The 17,376-nt window shown below is 51.0% G+C and overlaps 9 protein-coding genes across 9 annotated transcripts; 3 read left to right on the forward strand and 6 right to left on the reverse strand.

Annotated features, from left to right (window-relative positions):
- Window positions 1–130: 130 nt before the first annotated feature.
- P170DRAFT_413713 (putative MFS multidrug transporter) lies at window positions 131–2,337 on the reverse strand (the record flags this gene model as incomplete). Its single annotated transcript, XM_024846987.1, has 6 exons — window positions 131–746; window positions 806–1,479; window positions 1,540–1,573; window positions 1,634–1,778; window positions 1,832–2,089; window positions 2,152–2,337. 6 exons carry the CDS (start codon window positions 2,335–2,337, stop codon window positions 403–405), a joined length of 1,641 nt encoding a protein of 546 aa, XP_024700774.1. The 3' UTR covers window positions 131–402.
- Window positions 2,338–3,116: 779 nt separating this feature from the next.
- bna4 (kynurenine 3-monooxygenase) lies at window positions 3,117–5,281 on the forward strand. Its single transcript, XM_024849796.1, has 3 exons — window positions 3,117–3,304; window positions 3,514–3,728; window positions 3,830–5,281. Exons 1-3 carry the CDS (start codon window positions 3,181–3,183, stop codon window positions 5,012–5,014), a joined length of 1,524 nt encoding a protein of 507 aa, XP_024700775.1. The 5' UTR covers window positions 3,117–3,180; the 3' UTR covers window positions 5,015–5,281.
- A 560-nt stretch (window positions 5,282–5,841) lies between these two features.
- Window positions 5,842–6,394, reverse strand: P170DRAFT_244516 (uncharacterized protein). The gene has a single exon (XM_024842974.1). The coding sequence runs from the start codon at window positions 6,173–6,175 to the stop codon at window positions 5,897–5,899; it is 279 nt and encodes a 92-aa protein (XP_024700776.1). The 5' UTR covers window positions 6,176–6,394; the 3' UTR covers window positions 5,842–5,896.
- Window positions 6,395–6,614: 220 nt separating this feature from the next.
- P170DRAFT_449167 (uncharacterized protein) lies at window positions 6,615–7,891 on the reverse strand (the record flags this gene model as incomplete). The annotated part of the gene is made up of 3 exons (XM_024851020.1): window positions 6,615–7,527; window positions 7,618–7,686; window positions 7,791–7,891. The coding sequence occupies 3 exons, from the start codon at window positions 7,889–7,891 to the stop codon at window positions 6,615–6,617; spliced, it is 1,083 nt and encodes a 360-aa protein (XP_024700777.1).
- Window positions 7,892–9,161: 1,270 nt separating this feature from the next.
- Window positions 9,162–9,947, reverse strand: P170DRAFT_244530 (uncharacterized protein). The gene has a single exon (XM_024842975.1). The coding sequence runs from the start codon at window positions 9,810–9,812 to the stop codon at window positions 9,354–9,356; it is 459 nt and encodes a 152-aa protein (XP_024700778.1). The 5' UTR covers window positions 9,813–9,947; the 3' UTR covers window positions 9,162–9,353.
- Window positions 9,948–9,994: 47 nt separating this feature from the next.
- Window positions 9,995–11,248, reverse strand: P170DRAFT_365736 (NAD(P)-binding protein; the record flags this gene model as incomplete). The annotated part of the gene is made up of 3 exons (XM_024844722.1): window positions 9,995–10,057; window positions 10,130–10,678; window positions 10,763–11,248. 3 exons carry the CDS (start codon window positions 11,246–11,248, stop codon window positions 9,995–9,997), a joined length of 1,098 nt encoding a protein of 365 aa, XP_024700779.1.
- Window positions 11,249–11,643: 395 nt separating this feature from the next.
- On the reverse strand, window positions 11,644–12,614 carry P170DRAFT_439233 (mitochondrial 37S ribosomal protein uS8m). The gene is made up of 2 exons (XM_024849797.1): window positions 12,527–12,614; window positions 11,644–12,431 (listed from the first exon to the last, which is right to left on the reverse strand). Exon 2 carries the CDS (start codon window positions 12,367–12,369, stop codon window positions 11,869–11,871), a length of 501 nt encoding a protein of 166 aa, XP_024700780.1. The 5' UTR covers window positions 12,370–12,431; window positions 12,527–12,614; the 3' UTR covers window positions 11,644–11,868.
- Window positions 12,615–12,766: 152 nt separating this feature from the next.
- Window positions 12,767–14,975, forward strand: P170DRAFT_457833 (uncharacterized protein). Its single transcript, XM_024851743.1, has 3 exons — window positions 12,767–13,185; window positions 13,280–13,446; window positions 13,517–14,975. Exons 1-3 carry the CDS (start codon window positions 13,148–13,150, stop codon window positions 14,806–14,808), a joined length of 1,497 nt encoding a protein of 498 aa, XP_024700781.1. The 5' UTR covers window positions 12,767–13,147; the 3' UTR covers window positions 14,809–14,975.
- Window positions 14,976–15,239: 264 nt separating this feature from the next.
- On the forward strand, window positions 15,240–17,361 carry P170DRAFT_449171 (uncharacterized protein; the record flags this gene model as incomplete). Its single annotated transcript, XM_024851021.1, has 5 exons — window positions 15,240–15,740; window positions 15,793–16,147; window positions 16,197–16,572; window positions 16,602–16,914; window positions 16,966–17,361. 5 exons carry the CDS (start codon window positions 15,240–15,242, stop codon window positions 17,359–17,361), a joined length of 1,941 nt encoding a protein of 646 aa, XP_024700782.1.
- Window positions 17,362–17,376: the final 15 nt, after the last annotated feature.

The following is a 17,376-nucleotide window of genomic DNA, read 5'->3' on the forward strand; positions in this document are numbered from 1 at the left end:
GGAATGGGAGAAGCCGAAGCTGTCATTATTCTCGCCCGCAAGAGGAAGGCGGCCGCGCTCGAGCTCGACCGCCTTCGCGCGTTGATCTTCGAGACTTTGACAAACTACACTCTACAACCGGAACATCTCACGAGAAACAAAACATATATTCATTCTTATCCAATTAAGTCAATGTGCTGCAAAAGCCAGTCCAATCCCGAGGCCCATCTCGGGAAAGGATACCATGATATCTAGAGACAAGTGCGCTGTATCAGACGCTAATAATCCTCGAAGTCGAGATTGCAAATACTTTTTCTGTTATGTTGTCCAGTGCGATTTTATGTTCACATCTGCCGGGGGTTTACTGTATAGTGTGTCGGATTTCTTTTGGCAAGGTCGTGATCCATCCCGGTCAGACGTGATTTATCGGGTCAGTCTCTTCTCGCGAATGAAAAGACTGCTAACAAAGGCGAAGAACACGGTGCCAATCAAAAAGGCAAACCCCTTGTTCGTTGCCCATCCATAGCAGCTTCGAACGATCTTTCCAACGGCTGGGTCAAGAGTCTTGATGAAATCGAGACTCTGGCGCACGCCGTCAACGATACGATCGATGTCCTTGCTATCGCGCAGGGCGTATCTCAGTCGGTTGCGGAGGATTTGCTGCACCACGGTGGAAGACAAGGAAAGGCCAATCACTGATCCCAGAGACCGGAAGAGATACGAACAGGCAGTGACCACGGCCTGATCCTCAGGGGTCGAGTTTGATACTTTACAACAAGTTAGAAAACACAGAGACCGACACGCAACAGAAGAAAAAGCGACTCACTCAAACTGATTAGTGTCGTCGTAACACCGGTGCCATTACCGAATGATGCAGCCATTGTTCCTAGGATGATGGCACCGAGATTCTCGCCAGCTCCTCCCGAAAAGAGGAAGATCAATGTCACTCCCATAGTCAGGAACGCATAGGAAGCCACCGTTAGCCAGTAAAATCTACCAGTCCATTTCATCATGAATCCAGCAAATAGTGAGCCAGTCACCCCAGAGAGGATGCTGGGCAGCAGCCGCAATCCAGCAACGGTAGCAGATACGCCATCTACGGCCTGGAAGTACAGCGGAATGTAGAACAGACCCGCGATCCAGCCTCCGAAACTGAAGAAGTTACAGCCGTAGGCGGCGAAGAAGGTGCCGTCGAAAATGATGTGGCCCGGAGCGAAGGGTTCCTTCGCGTAGTAGACCTCAACCACAACGAAAAGCACAAAGAGAGCAGCTGATACGCTCAGCGAGATAATCGTTATAGGCAACGACCATGATACATTACTGCCTCGGTCAAGACCAAGTAGGAAGCCGAAAACCGCTCCGACAAGCACGATCGCCCCGGGGAAATCGATGCGCCGAAGTTTTGTTTTCCAGTGACTGTCTTCCTGCGAAGGCAAATCCAGCATAAAGGACACGGCTGCGAAGGCAATGATACAAAGTGGGACTTGAGCAATAAAGGCCCTAGGATGTGGATTAGTGATCGCGCAATTGTCGCGCTAGATGAGGAGATGAAGCACATACCACCGCCAACCAATATAATCGGCCAAGACTCCACCTAGACAGAAAATGAGTCAGTTGGTTTGGTCGTGGTAGCAACAGGAGCAGTCTTCAGTACCTAGAGGTGCCCCGGTTCCCGAACCAGTTGCATAGATGATATTAATGACTCCTTGCCATACTCCCCGATCTCGGAGGGGAATAATATCACTCATGAGAATGCTAACCACGGTGGTCATACCACCACCTCCAATGCCTTGAAAAACCTGGAAGATCAATGTCAGCCGATGTAAACCTGTAAAGTCTCGTGTAACCTTACCCGCGCAGCAATCAATTGATGGATATTCTGCGCCAGGCCGCAGAACAAGCAGCCAACGCCGAAGATCGCATACGCCCACAACAAACAGGCCTTGCGGCCGAATATATCGCTCAATTTACCATATAGAGGCTGGAAGGATGTCAGGGTCAGAAAGTAAGACGTGGCGATCCAGCTGGTCAGATTGAGCGCTTTGAGGTCACTCCCAATCTGACCGTAACTGGCCATGATAATTGTCTGGTCGGCTGCCGACAAGAAGATCTGGACATGTTTTAGTATTTGCCGACTCAGAGCATACAGGGAAATTCCATGCAATTCCATACCCCAATTGAGACCGCAGGGATGATATACCCGAGCTTGTTCCTGGTCTCTGCGGCATCCTTGTTTTGTTGCTCTGCGGACGCGGCGTCCCTGGGAATGGCTCCGTTCGAGGGAGGCTGAGGAGCATTGCCGTTGCTTTGAGGCCCCAGCAACGGGGAAGTCTCTGTCGGAGTCCTTTCTGGAGACATGCTATCGACTCACTCACTGAGACTCCAGCACCACCATTCAAGACCTTGAGAGTTGGGGTGACGAGAGTAGATTCATGCTGGCCGCAAGATGACTCCGCCGCAAAACAGCCTTATCGCACACGTGATGATAAGACATCCCCACTGGGCTGACAAATCTGGGAGATACGGGAAATCCTTCGACACTCATTGGCTGCGTCGGCAGTTCGGCTTCTCGCTCGGCAGGAACTAACCTGTTTAGGACGTGACCAATGCGCGATTTGTCGCATACTTTCGATCCGCCTGTTCAAATAGCCTCTAAAAACAGGAAATGGACTTCTAATTCTGAGATCCTTAACCTCTTGCTATAATATAATACTACATTTTCAATATAAAAAGAAGTGGAAAACTGTTAGAGCACAGAGCTCGTGGGTGAAGAGATACCCTTTCTTGTTATGCTACTATATAAGGCGGTCCCAGGCATCTCTGCACAAGAGGTGCTGAGATAGTGGTCTTTTGGCCCTGGAGGCTGGCACGATTACCAACGGGACTAACCGTAATTGGAATGACCCAACTCCCAGGACGGCTAAGCGCGAATATCTTATCGCGCTGAGTAAGCGTTATCGCGTGTCTGATAGGCGCGCGGCAGAGAACCACGTGATCGAGCGGCAGCCAAGTCCGGTTGGTCCGGAGGGCCCGCGCTAGGCGGAATCGGGGCATCCGTGGGGCGGCGGGCGTGACGCAACTTTATCGATCTCTCGTGACTGGAAAACCTGAACGATTCCTGAGATTATTAATTGCTGCGACTTCTGTCTGACGCAAGGGGCAATCCCTTTACTTGTTCAACCACTCTTGGTGGCAATCATCATGGCTCAGTCTTCCCCGAGAAAGCAAAAGGTTGTCATCGTCGGAGCGGGGCCGGTGGGCTCTCTTGCGGCGCTCTACGCTGCGGCGAGGGGCGACGATGTTGAACTGTATGAGCTGCGAGGGGGTAAGTCTCTGCGCTTGACATGAATTGAACACATACCTGTACTGCATTGAATGGTCAATTTGGATCTGGTGCGACCAAATAACCCACATTGACACCACAATCATTCTTATCATGTACCCCGCTCGGAGCAATCCAGAACGAACATGCCATGATCGCAATGCTTTATACGTCTTCTTGTTGAGCTGAACTCACGCTGCAGGGTGCAACAGATCTTCGCGATCCTGATACCATTCCGTTGAACTTCACAAAGTCCATCAATCTCGCACTCTCCGAACGAGGCATTACGTCCATGCGGTCCTCGAATCGCGAAGCCATGATCCACAAGGTCCTTGACGGGTCAATTCCTATGCACGGCCGTATGATTCATGGTCGAGACAATGGCAAGCTCTGGGAGGATGCGCAGCAATATGACGTTCATGGTCGGGTTAGTTTTATACTATGCATGCCCGCCGAAAATATGACATGTCATATCGAAAAAGCCCTATATAAGCAGCCGTGCAGCTGACAGACAGACCCCCAATCTAGGCCATCAACGCCGTAGATCGCGGCACTCTGAATAATGCGCTCCTCGACGAGCTCGAGGGCACGCCCAACGTCAAGCTCTTCTTCAACCACAAGCTGACCGGCGCCGACTTTCGCACCAATAAAGCCTGGTTCGAGCGACGGACGCCGGGAGAGACTCCCCCGTCGGGGTCTGGCAACCGGGTCCCCGAGATCGAGGTGGACTTCGACTACCTCATTGGTGCAGACGGCGCGCACTCGGCGTCGCGATACCACATGATGAAGTTCGCGCGCGTGGACTACCAGCAGGAGTACATCGACACGCTGTGGTGCGAGTTTCGCATCCCCCCCAGCGAGACCGGCGACTTCCGCATCTCGCCCAACCATCTGCACATCTGGCCCGGAAAGGAGTTTATGTTCATCGCGCTACCGTCCGCCGACAAATCATTTACCTGCACGCTGTTCGCCCCGGCCATCCACTACGCGCAACTGACCGACTCCTCCGAGAACCTATTGGACTTCTTCGACCTCCACTTCCCCGGCGTCTGCCCGACCCTCATCGCCCCGGAGGCCCTGCACGAGCAATTCACCGTCAACCCCCACCTCCCCTTGATCAGCATCAAGTGCAAGCCGCACCACTACGGGTCTAGCGTGGTCATCGTCGGCGATGCCGCCCATGCCGTGCTGCCGTTCTACGGCCAAGGCCTCAACGCCGGTCTCGAGGACATCCGCATCTTGTTTGAATCCCTGGATCGACACGGGGTCTACGATCTGGATGCAACCCTCGAATCGCGGGGCGAGGCCCGCCAGGCCGCCTTCCAGGCTTACACCGATCAGCGCTCAGCCGACACCCACGCCATCAACGATCTCTCCAAGCAGAATTACCTCGAGATGCGCTGGGGCGTCAAGCTGCCGCTCTACAGGCTGCGCAAGACGATCGAGGAGTCGCTGGATCGCCATTTCCCCAGTCTAGGCTGGCAGACGCAATACGCTCGGGTCAGCTTCAGCAACCAGCGTTATTCGGAGGTCATTAGCGCAGTCCACCTCCAGGGTCGCCTGTTAGGCTACGGCCTCGTCTCTGCGGTAGTCTCGAGTGCGGCGGTAGTGGGAATTCTGGCGTGGAAGTATCCCGGTTCTTTCTCGCCCTTGTCTGTGCTACGATGTTCGCTGCGACGCCTCGGGGGGCTTATATCCCGAGGGACTGCGTAACCTGGCATGATTGCTTATTTTTATTGATCGTTGAGTGAATAATTGAGCTCTTTTGCATTGGTGGGGGTGGGGAGAAAAAGAAAACGAAAAAAAAAAAACCCCATTCTTTCAGCCGATGTGTTGGCCTTCACTTTTCTTTTGATTCTTATGTATACTCATGTTGCTTTTGAACATATTGTGGTCGTCATCACCTTTTTGCTTTTTCTCGCTGTTATTTGCTTTTAGAATGTAGTATATATCATTATCATAGAACCTATGTCTTTCCCCTTTGTCAATGATTATTTATCATGCTGCTGGAATTAGTAATTGGAAACAAATTGCCCAGTGACACTAACGTGCAAGTTCAAGGCGCCGAGACGTCTGGACACCTCATCATGGAGTCGGTGGCAGGCTGCTGGGGGTGTCTACCTGGATTGTCGGTGATCATGTAGGCGTCAGCAGATCCTTCGCGGATTCAACCAATCTAAAAAGTCCCGGAAAACAAGGGCCAGGGTCTGTCATTTCCTTTTTGTCTAGGACATGCGCCAGACACGATCTTTTTTTGTAAACTGTTCTCTATAGGTGGTTGAGCTCAGGTCAAAGGTGAAAAAAAGTCAAGACTGTAAGACACGGTTGAAACAAAATTAGAGCCCACCTGATCTGTCTTCTTGTTCTTGTTCTTCTTCTTCTTCCTCTTTCTTTCTCCCTTGCCTTAATTAACAGTCATGAGGCGCCAAGATGCGCTTTCTCTTCCAGCAGGGTGTCCTTGGCCGCGGTTCATATCCCAGGGTAAAGAGATGGGCCATCAGCCCGCCGGACAGGATATTCCAAGATAATTTCCAGGGTCATACATCGGATTCACATACATCAATCCCCATCACAGACATAACCAATAAACAAAAGTCAGATAGCAACACCATAAACAGAATGTTCAACGTGTGAATAGACAACAAAAAGAGTTGATCGACAAGAATCAATAGCAAGCAAGCAAACAAAGAAAAATCTAGAAACTGACATCAGACGTGGGTACATGTAAGAGTTATATCCAGAGGCCACATCCAGGCCTGAGCGTACAGTGTGACAACACGTAACGAATTGCAAACAAAATTCACCGAGACAAAGGGGCCATCCATAGATCGACAGTAAAGCTATAGTAAGAGTAGGGCATGGTCGAAGTACCATTCAAACGAGGTACGCCATGACATTGCACACTACACAGTTTCCGAAACGGTTTCGAGTCTCATCATCGCACTACCCATGTAGGGCTTCAGCGACAGGGCCCTTCTGGGATAACCGAAGGCTTGCAAATATAACTCCAGATTTGGGAATGCAAGGATCATCTCTCCATCGGGGTCCGTTGAAAGAATAAAAAAAGGGAGCCTTCATTCCAACCGGTTGGATAAAGGAAATTCCGGGTGGTCCAGGGGTCCAAAGTTGATAATCCAAAAGGTTCAATCCTGAGAAGAGCTTGTCAAGGGACAAGGGGAGAGGTATTCCAATACACAATATACGACTGGATGGGTTTCCAAAAGGATCCGGGGTTTGAAGCTGGAGAAGGAGCATATTGGCCATTTCAAAGGGGAAAACATCTTTTTGCGTTGTGGTAAAAAACGAAACCCCCTCAAGGGCTGGCGAATTTCACCCGACGACTGCGCCGGTCATGGATGCGTTTCTCCGTATCAAGATAAAGACGGTCCAAATATTCCATAGCATTGGCATCTTTTAGGATTTTTGTCACTTGAGTCCCGGCGGAGATGAGTTGAAGTACATTCCGGTCATCCTTGATGGGTCTAGATTGATGTTTGGCAGCATGTCTCATTTCCAGGGAATTTTCCAGGACCGTGACTAATTGCTTGATCTGGCCATTATAGAGAACCCTGGCGGGAATGCGGCGCTTGGTGGCCAACCTTTTTAGGAGATATACCCACTCAGTCCATTCGCGGTCTGAGGGAACCCTCACCTGTCTTTTGTCCGGTTCCAATGGAATTGGAAACTGATACTTTGCAACAAAATCAAATGCGCATTGTGACAGTCTGTCATTCACCGCGCTCAAGATGCGGTCTTGCTCTGAGACATCAAGATTAGTAGGAAGGTGAGGCAAATCCCTCGCTTGCGCCGCAACGATGCGCGGGGAAGGGATCTCTAGGAGCTGATGAGGACCATCAAATTCATCTCGGTTGGATGGTCGTCTCTGGGAGTGGTAACGAGTGCTGCCTTTGAACTTGTCGGCGGCACGTCGACCGTTCCTTTCCACTAGGTAGTCCGAGTTATCGGGCTTTCCGAAGTCGTAACTAGGTCTGAGAGCTTCCGGAGGGAGGCATGCAGGATGATCCCATTCGCGGTACAGAGAAGGTGGACGTGGCAACGATCCGGTCGATGATACAACAATACCGTTTGAAGTATGTGCCGTTACGGGGAGCCCGTTGTAAGACATCGGCAGCTCGAGATCGGGCGACACGTGCTTCGAGGTCCTCGCAGCAGCGATCTGAGCGTCTATTGTACCACCCTCGCGATGGGACGAAAATTGTTTTGCGCTGGGAAAAGCCATTTCGGCGGTCTTAGTACAACATGGCCTCTTTCCAGCAATATGGTACGAGGGCAAATCACACAGGCTGGCTAGATACCTTGGATGATAAATCACGGGGGTCTCGCTAGAAGTTCCATAGATTTGCGAGCGTTGGGGCATAATACTACTGCAAAAGGTGAGCTTCTCGTAGTGACACGGTCAATCAAAAATCGCAGTAGCATGCCAGAGCGTTACAAAGGAGGGGAGTGACAGATGTTCGCTTGAGCTAACCTATGACGGGACCACGTGTCGGAATCACTACCTATCGAGTGAGTGCAAGAGCCACCACTCCCGGAGGTTGTTCCGGAGTAATAACTGAAGGCCGAAGACATTGGTATGATTTGTGGTGGAAGGACTGGCGACATGGAAATTTATGCGTGACTAGGAGAAAACGTGTTGCTAGCAAAAGGGCATAAAAAGTATGGAATTCTTGGTGAAGAGTTCCGAGGTCTTTTGATTTAGTCCAAAGGACTTTGACCGACACCTCACTGAGGGGGTGGACGGCCGCGAGTTAATATAGCGATGAGGCAAACAAGGGCAGTAGTTGAAGGCCCAATCGTTGGGACACCAGATAAGCTCTGACTTCTTCCGGTCCCACGAGAGTAAGGGCAATAATATTTAAAATTAAAACAATGGAGACGGTAATTCGAAATAACATAAAAGAAAATAAAAATAAAATAAAACACGGAAAGGCAGGGTATGAAGAACTCCACACCAGCGGCAAAGGCGTACTGGTAGTCTGGTGCCCCCCGTAGGTAAGATGCCGTTCCTGTCGGGGACAAGCCTTCCGGAGGATATATCAGAATACCACGGGTGACAGAGTCAACGCAGTCACAATGGCCAATCAATTGAGGTCGGATCTTCTCCGCTGAAGTCTCCTTGGGACAAGGGTAGCTAGAGGAGGCTAAACAGGGCCGCCGGTGACGGCATGGAGATGAGAGATTAACTGCTACTTATCTTATGAGCATCGCTAAGGGCCAGGGAAGAACCTGGGGCCAATGAGCCAGTGGTCTGCCGAACCAGTGCATGGAGCGCAACCCCATGGATGAACCCAGTAAAGAACTGGAATCATCCTTTAAGGGGAGAGCAGCATCGGTCTCCGCGTGTTGATCGTATCCACAAAGGAGATAGAGCAGCAGAATGGAGAAACAGGACCAAAAGAGCACAGGATTGCCGACTGCATATTGGGGGGGGTTTGGGCAGCAATGTCCGTCAGGATCCAGCTGGGCGCATGCATATCCACTCGGCACGACGACAGGTTGTCTTTTTTTGTTGTCCTCCTTTTTTTTTATTGTGTTTTAATTTTTTTCTGTTTCGAGGCTTGACCCCATCCGAGATCATTCATCAATGAGATGGCCGAGAGGGTCTTGGGGATTAAGTTGACAGCGGGGGTGGATGGCGAAGAGGAAAGAAGGAGGGAAGATCGCGAAGGGTTGTCGAGACCCTCGGGAGATCCCGTGCGGCCTAAGGGGTTGGCCTCAGGATCCCAGTCCGTCACGCCTCTTCCTCCATGTTTCTCATCCCCATCTGATCCTCCCTGTGATCTAGACACTGCTCACTTTACACCGAATTTTCTGTTTCCAATGCTCAGTTCTTGTGGGTTCCCGAGAATCCTGTTGATCACCGACCCATCTAGAGCAGAACTCCGGTTCCAGCAGGGGGCGCACGGCGGGCCATAGTCTACGTTATTACCATGATGTCTGAAAGTAAAGGCAACTGTGGATATGGAGCACGCGCCAGAGTTGGACCGATGGCGGCCTAATTTTGGGATCCTACTGTGGAGAGCATGGATCTTCACCTGTCCTGTTGGGATTCTGATACTTCTCGACGCAGTTGGGCATACATTACTGCATGCCTTGTTGCCCAAGCTGCAAGCCATCGTATTGGCCTATTCTCGTCCCAGGTGTGGACGAGTCTGCAAAACGGATCCTGCGAAATCAGGTCATCGATCGAGGAAAACAACCCAATGATCGATTTCGCCCAGCTCTGCTTATCGGAAAATTTTATGTACAACAGGGGGTCAATTATTTCAGTGTAGAACCGGGCGATTCCCTTGCTCACTCCCTCCAAACGTCGGTACATGGAGGCAGGGAAGAAGCTGCCGCTGATGTCGCCACCCAGCAAAAGGAATATGGGAAAATAAAAAATGAGAATAAAAAAATGGGGGGACGTCAGGAGGTGAGAAGACCGAAGGTCAAACAAGGGGGTTCTTTCGATCCAGCGCAACTTGTGAAACATCACGTTGGCATACATAGTTAATATCTTAAGAGTCCATAGGAGCCCCCGGAAATGATCTCGTGAGCGCGAAGCCGAGCAATTCCCGTGCTTCGTAACCGCCTATAGCCCCTTAGCATGTCGCGTTCAGAACAACACGTTCTTTGTCCGTCATCGATGACAGGGTTACACCGGCCAAGTAGTCTCGACATACGTGGAGATCATTCTTCCTTTTCGGATTGCTTCTGGGCCGGTAATTTAATGCCTAGACGACGGGCATAATCCTAGAACCCCGGGTCAGAAAAAAATCATTCGATCGATTGGACAACTGCAGGCCATTCTAGATATGCACGTACCTCACAGCTCAAGCGAATCCCATCTTCCAGTCCAATACGAGCTTCGTACCCCAAGATGGTCTTTGCCTTTACTCCACTAGCATAGCGAACGGAACATGCATCTTTGACACTGCCGCGGCTCAGGGTAGCAGGTGTCCCCAAAACCCAGGTCAAACATTCGGACATCAAACCGGCAAAGTGGGCCAGAGCCTTGGGGATTTGGACTTCGAAAGGTGGGATATGACCAAAATGAGACCATACGGCGAGACAAAAGTCCCTGAAAGTGATTGGCTCGTTGTTCTGTATGAAGAAGACTTCACCGGCGGCTGTCCTCGACGACATCAAATTCTCGGCAGCCAAGACGTGGGCATCTGCAATGTTGGAGACATACGTGACGTCCCATAGGTTAAATCCATCCCCGATGATAAAAGGGGTTTCGCTCTTGGCAATGCATGCATGGATCGAGGGGACAAGCAAAGTGTCGCCAGGCCCGCAGAGCACGGAAGGCCGGAGGGAGCAGGTAGCCATCACATCGCCGGATTCTTCGATTACCAATGCCTCCGCAGTAGCCTGTTAAATTGGATTGGAAACGTCAGTCGGTTAATTATTACCTCACAAATACAACGACGGCCGACTCTTCGGGGGAATAAAAACCTTTGATTCGCCATATATCAGTGACGAGGGAGACGCCGGCCATCTTTCATCGATATTCGGAAATGGCAGGTCCAGATAATCTGTCACGACGCAGCAGCTGCTTGTGTACACGAAGCCCTTCACCCCGCTCCTTTTTGCCGCCTCCAGCATGTTCCTAGTTCCCTCAACATTGATCTTTCGAGTTAGGCTTTCTAATCTTCGACTGAATCGCTCGCTCACGCCTGGGACAATCCCGGCTGTGTGGATGACAATGTCTGGTCTGATCCGTTGAAATGCCTCGCTGACTTCTTCCTTGTTGGTGACATCGACCCGAACGAAGGCAACTCCCCCCGGAACAATATGCATAGGCCCAGGAGGGTTCAGGTCTATGATGGTAAGTGAACATTGAGGATGTTTCTCGGCAATTGCTCTGGCAATAGCTGCACCCACAAAGCCGCTACCCCCTGACAACAAGACCTTTTTCAATGATCTTTCGTCTGTAGACATGATGCAGCGACCTTGAAAGAAATCTTCGATTTTGCCTGTTAGTTCGAGATTGCTTCTCCTCTCACACTCACGCCCCCGAAACAACCGACGTCGCGTACGGTATAGTACGACGCGTGCCAACTAGTCTAATGCGACACACCCGAAAAATCTAGATGAACATGGTTGGGGGTGACGGTGATGAGTAAGTCAATTAAAACGATGAGGCTCGGTCTTTCGCAGGAAGCATTCACCGGTTCAGGTTGCTCTGAGAGGAAGGCAATTGGTTGTTGTTGCAGTTGGAAGGCGGAGGGCGGAGGCACATGACATCGAGGAATGAACGATAATCACGGAACATTCCACACTGTGCCACCTGCATATTACAGAAATATACCGTCTGCAAAGAATCCGAGGGGAGAGCGAAGATCAAGTCAATGAAGAAAAAGGTCCGTAAACACTAAGTAATACATGAAGTCGAGCCTATGTTACTGTACAAAGGTATCTATCCCAACAATCGCAAATATCAGATACCAAAACATGGGATGAGACACTGCGACAATCCAAACTCCAGTAGAAATGCAAATCCCACAACATTCATAAAGCAAACGCTCCATCTTCCAGTTTCCCTCCGTCTTTCGCCGCAGTTACAGAATCCGGCAAAGGACCAGGCCTCCCACCTTCTTCTCAACACATTCTCGCGCCTCCATGATACCCCGGTCCGTCGAAAGGTACAGACTTTCACCCGGGGATCGAAGTCCTTCCACATAGCCGCTCTTCTTTCCGCGGACCACATCCCGAAGACCGGCAACGTCGATCGAGATCCTTCGCGTGGGCTTGCTGACCATCTTCAATTTGCCTAGCACCGGCTCGCTTTGCCAGTACTTCAACCCCAGCCAGAGTCGCCTCGACGCCACGTTGGTTTGTGTCACGGGTTCCACGTTAGAAGTGTCCGGGTGACCAAGAAGCGTATGTTGGGGGGGAGGAGTTGGGCCGCCCCGAACGACGGAGGAAATGTAGCCGCCGGACTGAAGGGCAAGGCATAGTTTGAGGTGTAGTTTCGAGTTCGGGATAGACGTAAGTCCAAGGCGGGCCTTGGCGGCATTGTTCAAATGCGAACAGACATGGGATAGGTTGACGAGAGACATCTTGGAGGCGGGTCTTGAAGATTGTTGACGGGGCGGGAGTCTGGGATCGATAGTTGTGGTACCTGGTGAGCGAAAGAATCAGCGACACGATCACCCAGCACGATGGAAATTTGCGAGAATTGGTCAATAAGAAAGGCTTCGGGTTGCCAGCACATACACTCGCAATTGGACACTCCGCAACACCCAGCACAAGGACAAACCGAGAGAATGGGACGGGACGACGGCAGAGAAGCAGTCGATCTTGCGGAAACTCCGATGAGAAATTTTCGGACAAACAGTTCTGCCGCGGTGAGCTCCGAGGAAGCTTATGTAATCCCGCTGTCACCCCATTTTCTCTCGGCTCTTTTGTTCTCTCCTCCCATCTACTTTCTACCCTCAAGATATTATGGCCATCCATGTATCAATCAGCGATGCTGAAGAAGTCCATAGCTACCTGACATAGCTTTCTCGGCCCCTTTTCAGGCCTCCCTCAGACAATGCAACATGCCAAGGACTTATTTCTCCCGTGTCTCCTAGTCTTCTACTATTCTCTAGGCCGGTGGTGTTCCCTTGACTAGCTGCAGCTAATCAACTAATCACGGCCGATCATGCATCTCCAAGCGCCCTCGTAGCCGCCGGGGTCTCGACGCTGCATCTCAGAGGCCAGTTCCTTGTTTCCCCTCGTTTGATGCCTATATATATCAGAATGTCCGATTTTTATCCCTCCTGCTCCCCGCGCTTCTCCTGTCTCTACATTTTCCCCTCGTAGCCCAATTCTGCCACTATCCAACAGGTCACCATGCCTCCGATGCAGGGTGAAGAGCGTGTGCTGACCGTGTGAGTGAGGATACACATTACCCCGCATGCTACCGTTTGCGCTGCGAATGTCGAAATGCGATCGCCTGTTGTGAGCTGGACTGACTGTGTCTAGTTTTGCCGACATTCATTACTATTTCACAGCCCCCACCCCCAAGCCTTTGCATCATCGGTTTGATAAAGGCTCATACCTCTATCTTTACTACAATGCCACCCAGCAGAAGATACGGATTGAGGTAGCCAACAACCCAGGCGCCCCCGAACAAGACTCGTTCAATGGAGGTCAGTTACCATTGCTGCTTGACCACTCCATCATCCTCAGTCCGCTAATCAGTTGACCACTGACCACCAGCCCTCGACCGGGTTCATGTCCGCCATTCGACCAGGTTCCCGTCTCTATGTACATTAACGGTGGATGGGCAAGTGCAACCTCAGGGACAAGCCTTTCCCCCGCCCCCAGGTGCCGATGCCTACGAATGGCTACTGCCAAGTGGTGATCCTCGTGAGCAGAGCGACGACCTTTTGCTTCTTCACACGTTGGACATCTATTTTTGGACGTCTGACGACGCAGGCAAGTTTCTGGACTTGATTGAGCGCTGTCTTTCCCGCTCCCAGATAGAGACAGACCGGCAACCGCTTCCACCTCCGCCGCAAACCACGGCCACGAGTACGGTAGTTCAACAGCTAGAAAACGTGGCGATAACAGATCCCGCTTACCAGAACGGTCAAACCCGGAATTCTCAATCCAGAGCGAGTATCGCAAATCCTATTGTGCCCAACTTCCAATCGATGATAGTACCCGGCTCTCTCCCCCCTCCACCTCCGCTCAACGGACCTCCGTCATCAAACGTCGGACGAGGGCCCTCGGTCGATGAACCGAAAGACCCGGCGCAATTCACTCCTTTACCGTATAATCCCGCTGCGCCCGCCGCCCCCGAGCCGATTCAGCATCGCGAGAAAACCCCTCCGCCAGTCGACGGTGCTGACGGAACCGGGCTCGCAGCCGCTGTGGCTGCCGACAACGGCGTTCCTTACAATCCTCCATCTCAGCTCTCGGGCGTAGGAAGTTTCGCACCCCCTCCTACTCAAGGATTACCTTTTTCGATGCCGGGAAACTATGCCTCGCCACCTCCAAGCGCAGGGCTCACTCACTCTGGGTCTTTTTCTTCTCGGTCCTCCATCCAGAGTCCACCGGGAGCTCCGTCATACACACCCTCGTTCCCTGCCGGCACCAATCAAACCGCCACTACACCTCCTGTCCAGATGTCTTTTGCACCACCCCCCAAAGACCCCAACGCGCATCTCTACGGTCAAACGCAAAATCAAAATCCCTACGGATCGCAGCCTCAAGTCCAGCCTCAAGTCCAGCCTCAAGTCCAGCCGACCTCACCTCCGCCTCCGGTAGGTGGTTACTCAAACTACTCCTACGAACAAGCACCAAGGCGTCAATCTACGAATAGCGAATACGACATTCATAAGCAGATGTATCGACCCACGGAAGCAGAGGCTGCCTCTCATCATCAAAAGTATGCCCAGCAAGCTGTGCAGAACCCCGGACAACGGCCTCGAAAGCTGGAGGACAGTGCCTCGCGATTCGAAGGTGGTGTGAATAGATTTCTGAAGAAGCTGGAGAAGAAGCTATGAATGTTAGTTGTTGATACGGATGGGGTCTTTACTTTGATGTCTATTTCCTTTTTATTTCTCCGGAGTTTGGTTTTTATTCGTATGCTCTTTCATGGTGAATGTACGGCAGAATGTACGAGAGTCAGGCATGTAGTGCAAATATCCAAGTCAGACTGCTTCCTAAAGACAACTCAACGATGCTAAGACCATCCATGGATGGATGCCAGAGTTCACTCCTGACTTGGGACTAGTGAGTCAGCAATGGTTCGAATGTCCCTCCTTGATTGGCAACGGTCAATCAATGCTGACACTAATTCCTGGTTGGTTATCGGCAGTCCGATCACTAAAACAGCCCAACGATACTCCGCATCCACTCCGACTCCGCTCTCCGATCTTCGCTCTCGCCGACGCACCCTCAATACACCGAGGATTTTCATCTACACTTGTTAGCCATGACATCCCGACTGGCAGCCTGTGAGGTCTGCCGGAAGGCAAAACTTGCCTGCGATCACAAGTGGCCGACCTGCACTCGTTGCGAGAACAGCAACAAAACAGGCATTTGTATCTACCGAGTCGCCCCGTTCAAAAGGAAAAGACCGGCCAACCCTTCATCTCCAGAAGTGTCCAAAAGAGTCCATTTGTCCGGGATTTCATCGTCTTCCTTCAACTCTAGACCCAGCGTATATCCAAATCCCGGGTATTTGGGGTCCTCTAGTCACGCCACAATCTTCGAACACATCTCTTTAGATGAAAGCGCTCCTACAGGGGAACCGCGCCCTTCTGATCTGGCCCTGTCGGGACCACCATGTCCCCAGCTAGCCGATGACGGCTGTCTGCTTCGAGGAGCCGACATTCTCAGGCAGCTTTTAAATTCATTTCCCTTGACGACCATGAACGACCTCGTCATGTTTTGGCTTGCAAAAGGAGCGAACCTAGCCCTTGCCGAACCATTCGTTGACGGATGTGCTAATTGCATCATGGACTCGTTCTCATCACTTTCACAAGACGAAAAACTGGCACTTGGCTTTCGCGAGCCGACTTCTCCGCAATTCAGCACAGCCCTTAGAGTTTGCCTCTGATACAAGCCTTTCGGATTTCATGGCACAGTTCGTGGGTAACAACCTTCGATGGGAGGCTCTAGGTATCTTTTTTTCAGCCGTGAACCGAGCTACGTACGATATCCCGTTCTTTCCCCGGCTATACATGACACGAGAAGAGCAGTATGCTCTCCGTCAGCTTTGTACAAGACTCAGTGACGCTTCATTGAAGATTTCTCTGTCCCTAGATTGTCTCAATGACCTACAACTTATTTTACAATACGAAAATTTCATCATACATTCTAACGTCGATGGTGCTCAAAGTATGTGACTATTACATCATTCAATGAAACAAGTGGCTCATTCATCAAGGTTATCACCCGTGGCGCAAACTTGGCGATGTCATGTCTTCGATGTTTGCCCTTGGATATCACGAGAACGTCGAGACTAAGACAGATGCTCCTCCTTTTCTTATGAAGTTGCGCAAAACAGCTTTTGCTAGGGTCTACTCTGCAGACAAGAATATTGCGATCTTTCTTGGCCGACCACCACGCATGAGCAAACGTTTTTGTCATTTTCAAATCCCCTCGAGCTTTCCTGAGTCACATGGTAATGAAGCCGAATGGAATCCGGAGGCAAAGCCTAGCTACACGGAAGAAACACGCTGGTCTGCTCTTTGCGCTTCCTTGAAGGAAGAAATCCTTGAGCTAGCCCGAGACAAGCAGCATGCATGCGAACAGAAGCTTAGGTAGTCCTCAATCGCTGCAGCCAATCGAGGCCGTTTGCTGACGGAAACAGTGCAATACAGGATAGAGCCGAGGCTCAGTGGCGAGCGCTTCCTCCTCAATTCCGACTAGAGGGTAGCATCAGACAATATAATCAAAGGTCTCCATTCGAACGGGATTTTCTGATTAGTGCGCGGCTGAACCAGTTACATGTTCTCTTTCTGCTTCGTCTATTGCTATTGGACACTCTTGTTGATCCCGACACGTCGATAGTTATCATCGCCGGAGAGATGCTTGCTCTGGTCGTTGAGATTATCTTAATTCGCGACCAGCTTACGAACTCTGGCACCGGACTTATTTGGAAGGTAACTTGCGGTTTACGCTGTTTGCTGCTGAGATTGCTAAGCATATATCAGATTGCGCACTATGGCCTACCTGCTGCTGGTATAGTCCTGCTTGCGATGCTCAAACAGCGAACTTCACCACTACCGCTCGGTAAATCGAGGACAAAGATATTACAAGACCTCAGCATCTTTGTTGCAGAGATTCAGATAGGGGCAATTGTAATCGAGGCAGATCCAATCTACGGGCTGATCACCAAGGCTACACAGACAATCCAACGGTTTCTTGAATCCTTTTATTCCGAACCACTACACCCCGCACCAGAAACGACGACAGCGGATGATCATCGGGTCGACGATTGGGCAAGTGTATTAGGGCAAGATCTTTGGGATTTCGAGTCTGGATTCTGGCAAAACCTGGCAGATCACCCTTCACTAATGGCTTTTGACTCTGATTTAACAGAGGCCTAGCGGCTTTGAACAGTG

The sequence above is a fragment of the Aspergillus steynii genome, assembly GCF_002849105.1.
Source record: "Aspergillus steynii IBT 23096 chromosome Unknown P170scaffold_7, whole genome shotgun sequence".
In the NCBI taxonomy this organism is placed as follows: domain Eukaryota; kingdom Fungi; phylum Ascomycota; class Eurotiomycetes; order Eurotiales; family Aspergillaceae; genus Aspergillus; species Aspergillus steynii.

Coding starts and splice junctions, on each gene's coding strand:
- bna4 (XM_024849796.1), top strand. CDS start 3,181: ATGGCTCAGTCTTCCCCGAGAAAGCAAAAGGTTGTCATCGTCGGAGCG. Junction 3,305..3,513: donor ACTGTATGAGCTGCGAGGGG/GTAAGTCTCTGC, acceptor AGGGTGCAACAG/ATCTTCGCGATCCTGATACC. Junction 3,729..3,829: donor AATATGACGTTCATGGTCGG/GTTAGTTTTATA, acceptor CCCCCAATCTAG/GCCATCAACGCCGTAGATCG.
- P170DRAFT_244530 (XM_024842975.1), bottom strand. CDS start 9,812: ATGTATGCCAACGTGATGTTTCACAAGTTGCGCTGGATCGAAAGAACC.
- P170DRAFT_439233 (XM_024849797.1), bottom strand. CDS start 12,369: ATGTCTCTCGTCAACCTATCCCATGTCTGTTCGCATTTGAACAATGCC.
- P170DRAFT_244516 (XM_024842974.1), bottom strand. CDS start 6,175: ATGGTACTTCGACCATGCCCTACTCTTACTATAGCTTTACTGTCGATC.
- P170DRAFT_457833 (XM_024851743.1), top strand. CDS start 13,148: ATGCCTCCGATGCAGGGTGAAGAGCGTGTGCTGACCGT. Junction 13,186..13,279: donor GAAGAGCGTGTGCTGACCGT/GTGAGTGAGGAT, acceptor GACTGTGTCTAG/TTTTGCCGACATTCATTACT. Junction 13,447..13,516: donor ACAAGACTCGTTCAATGGAG/GTCAGTTACCAT, acceptor ACTGACCACCAG/CCCTCGACCGGGTTCATGTC.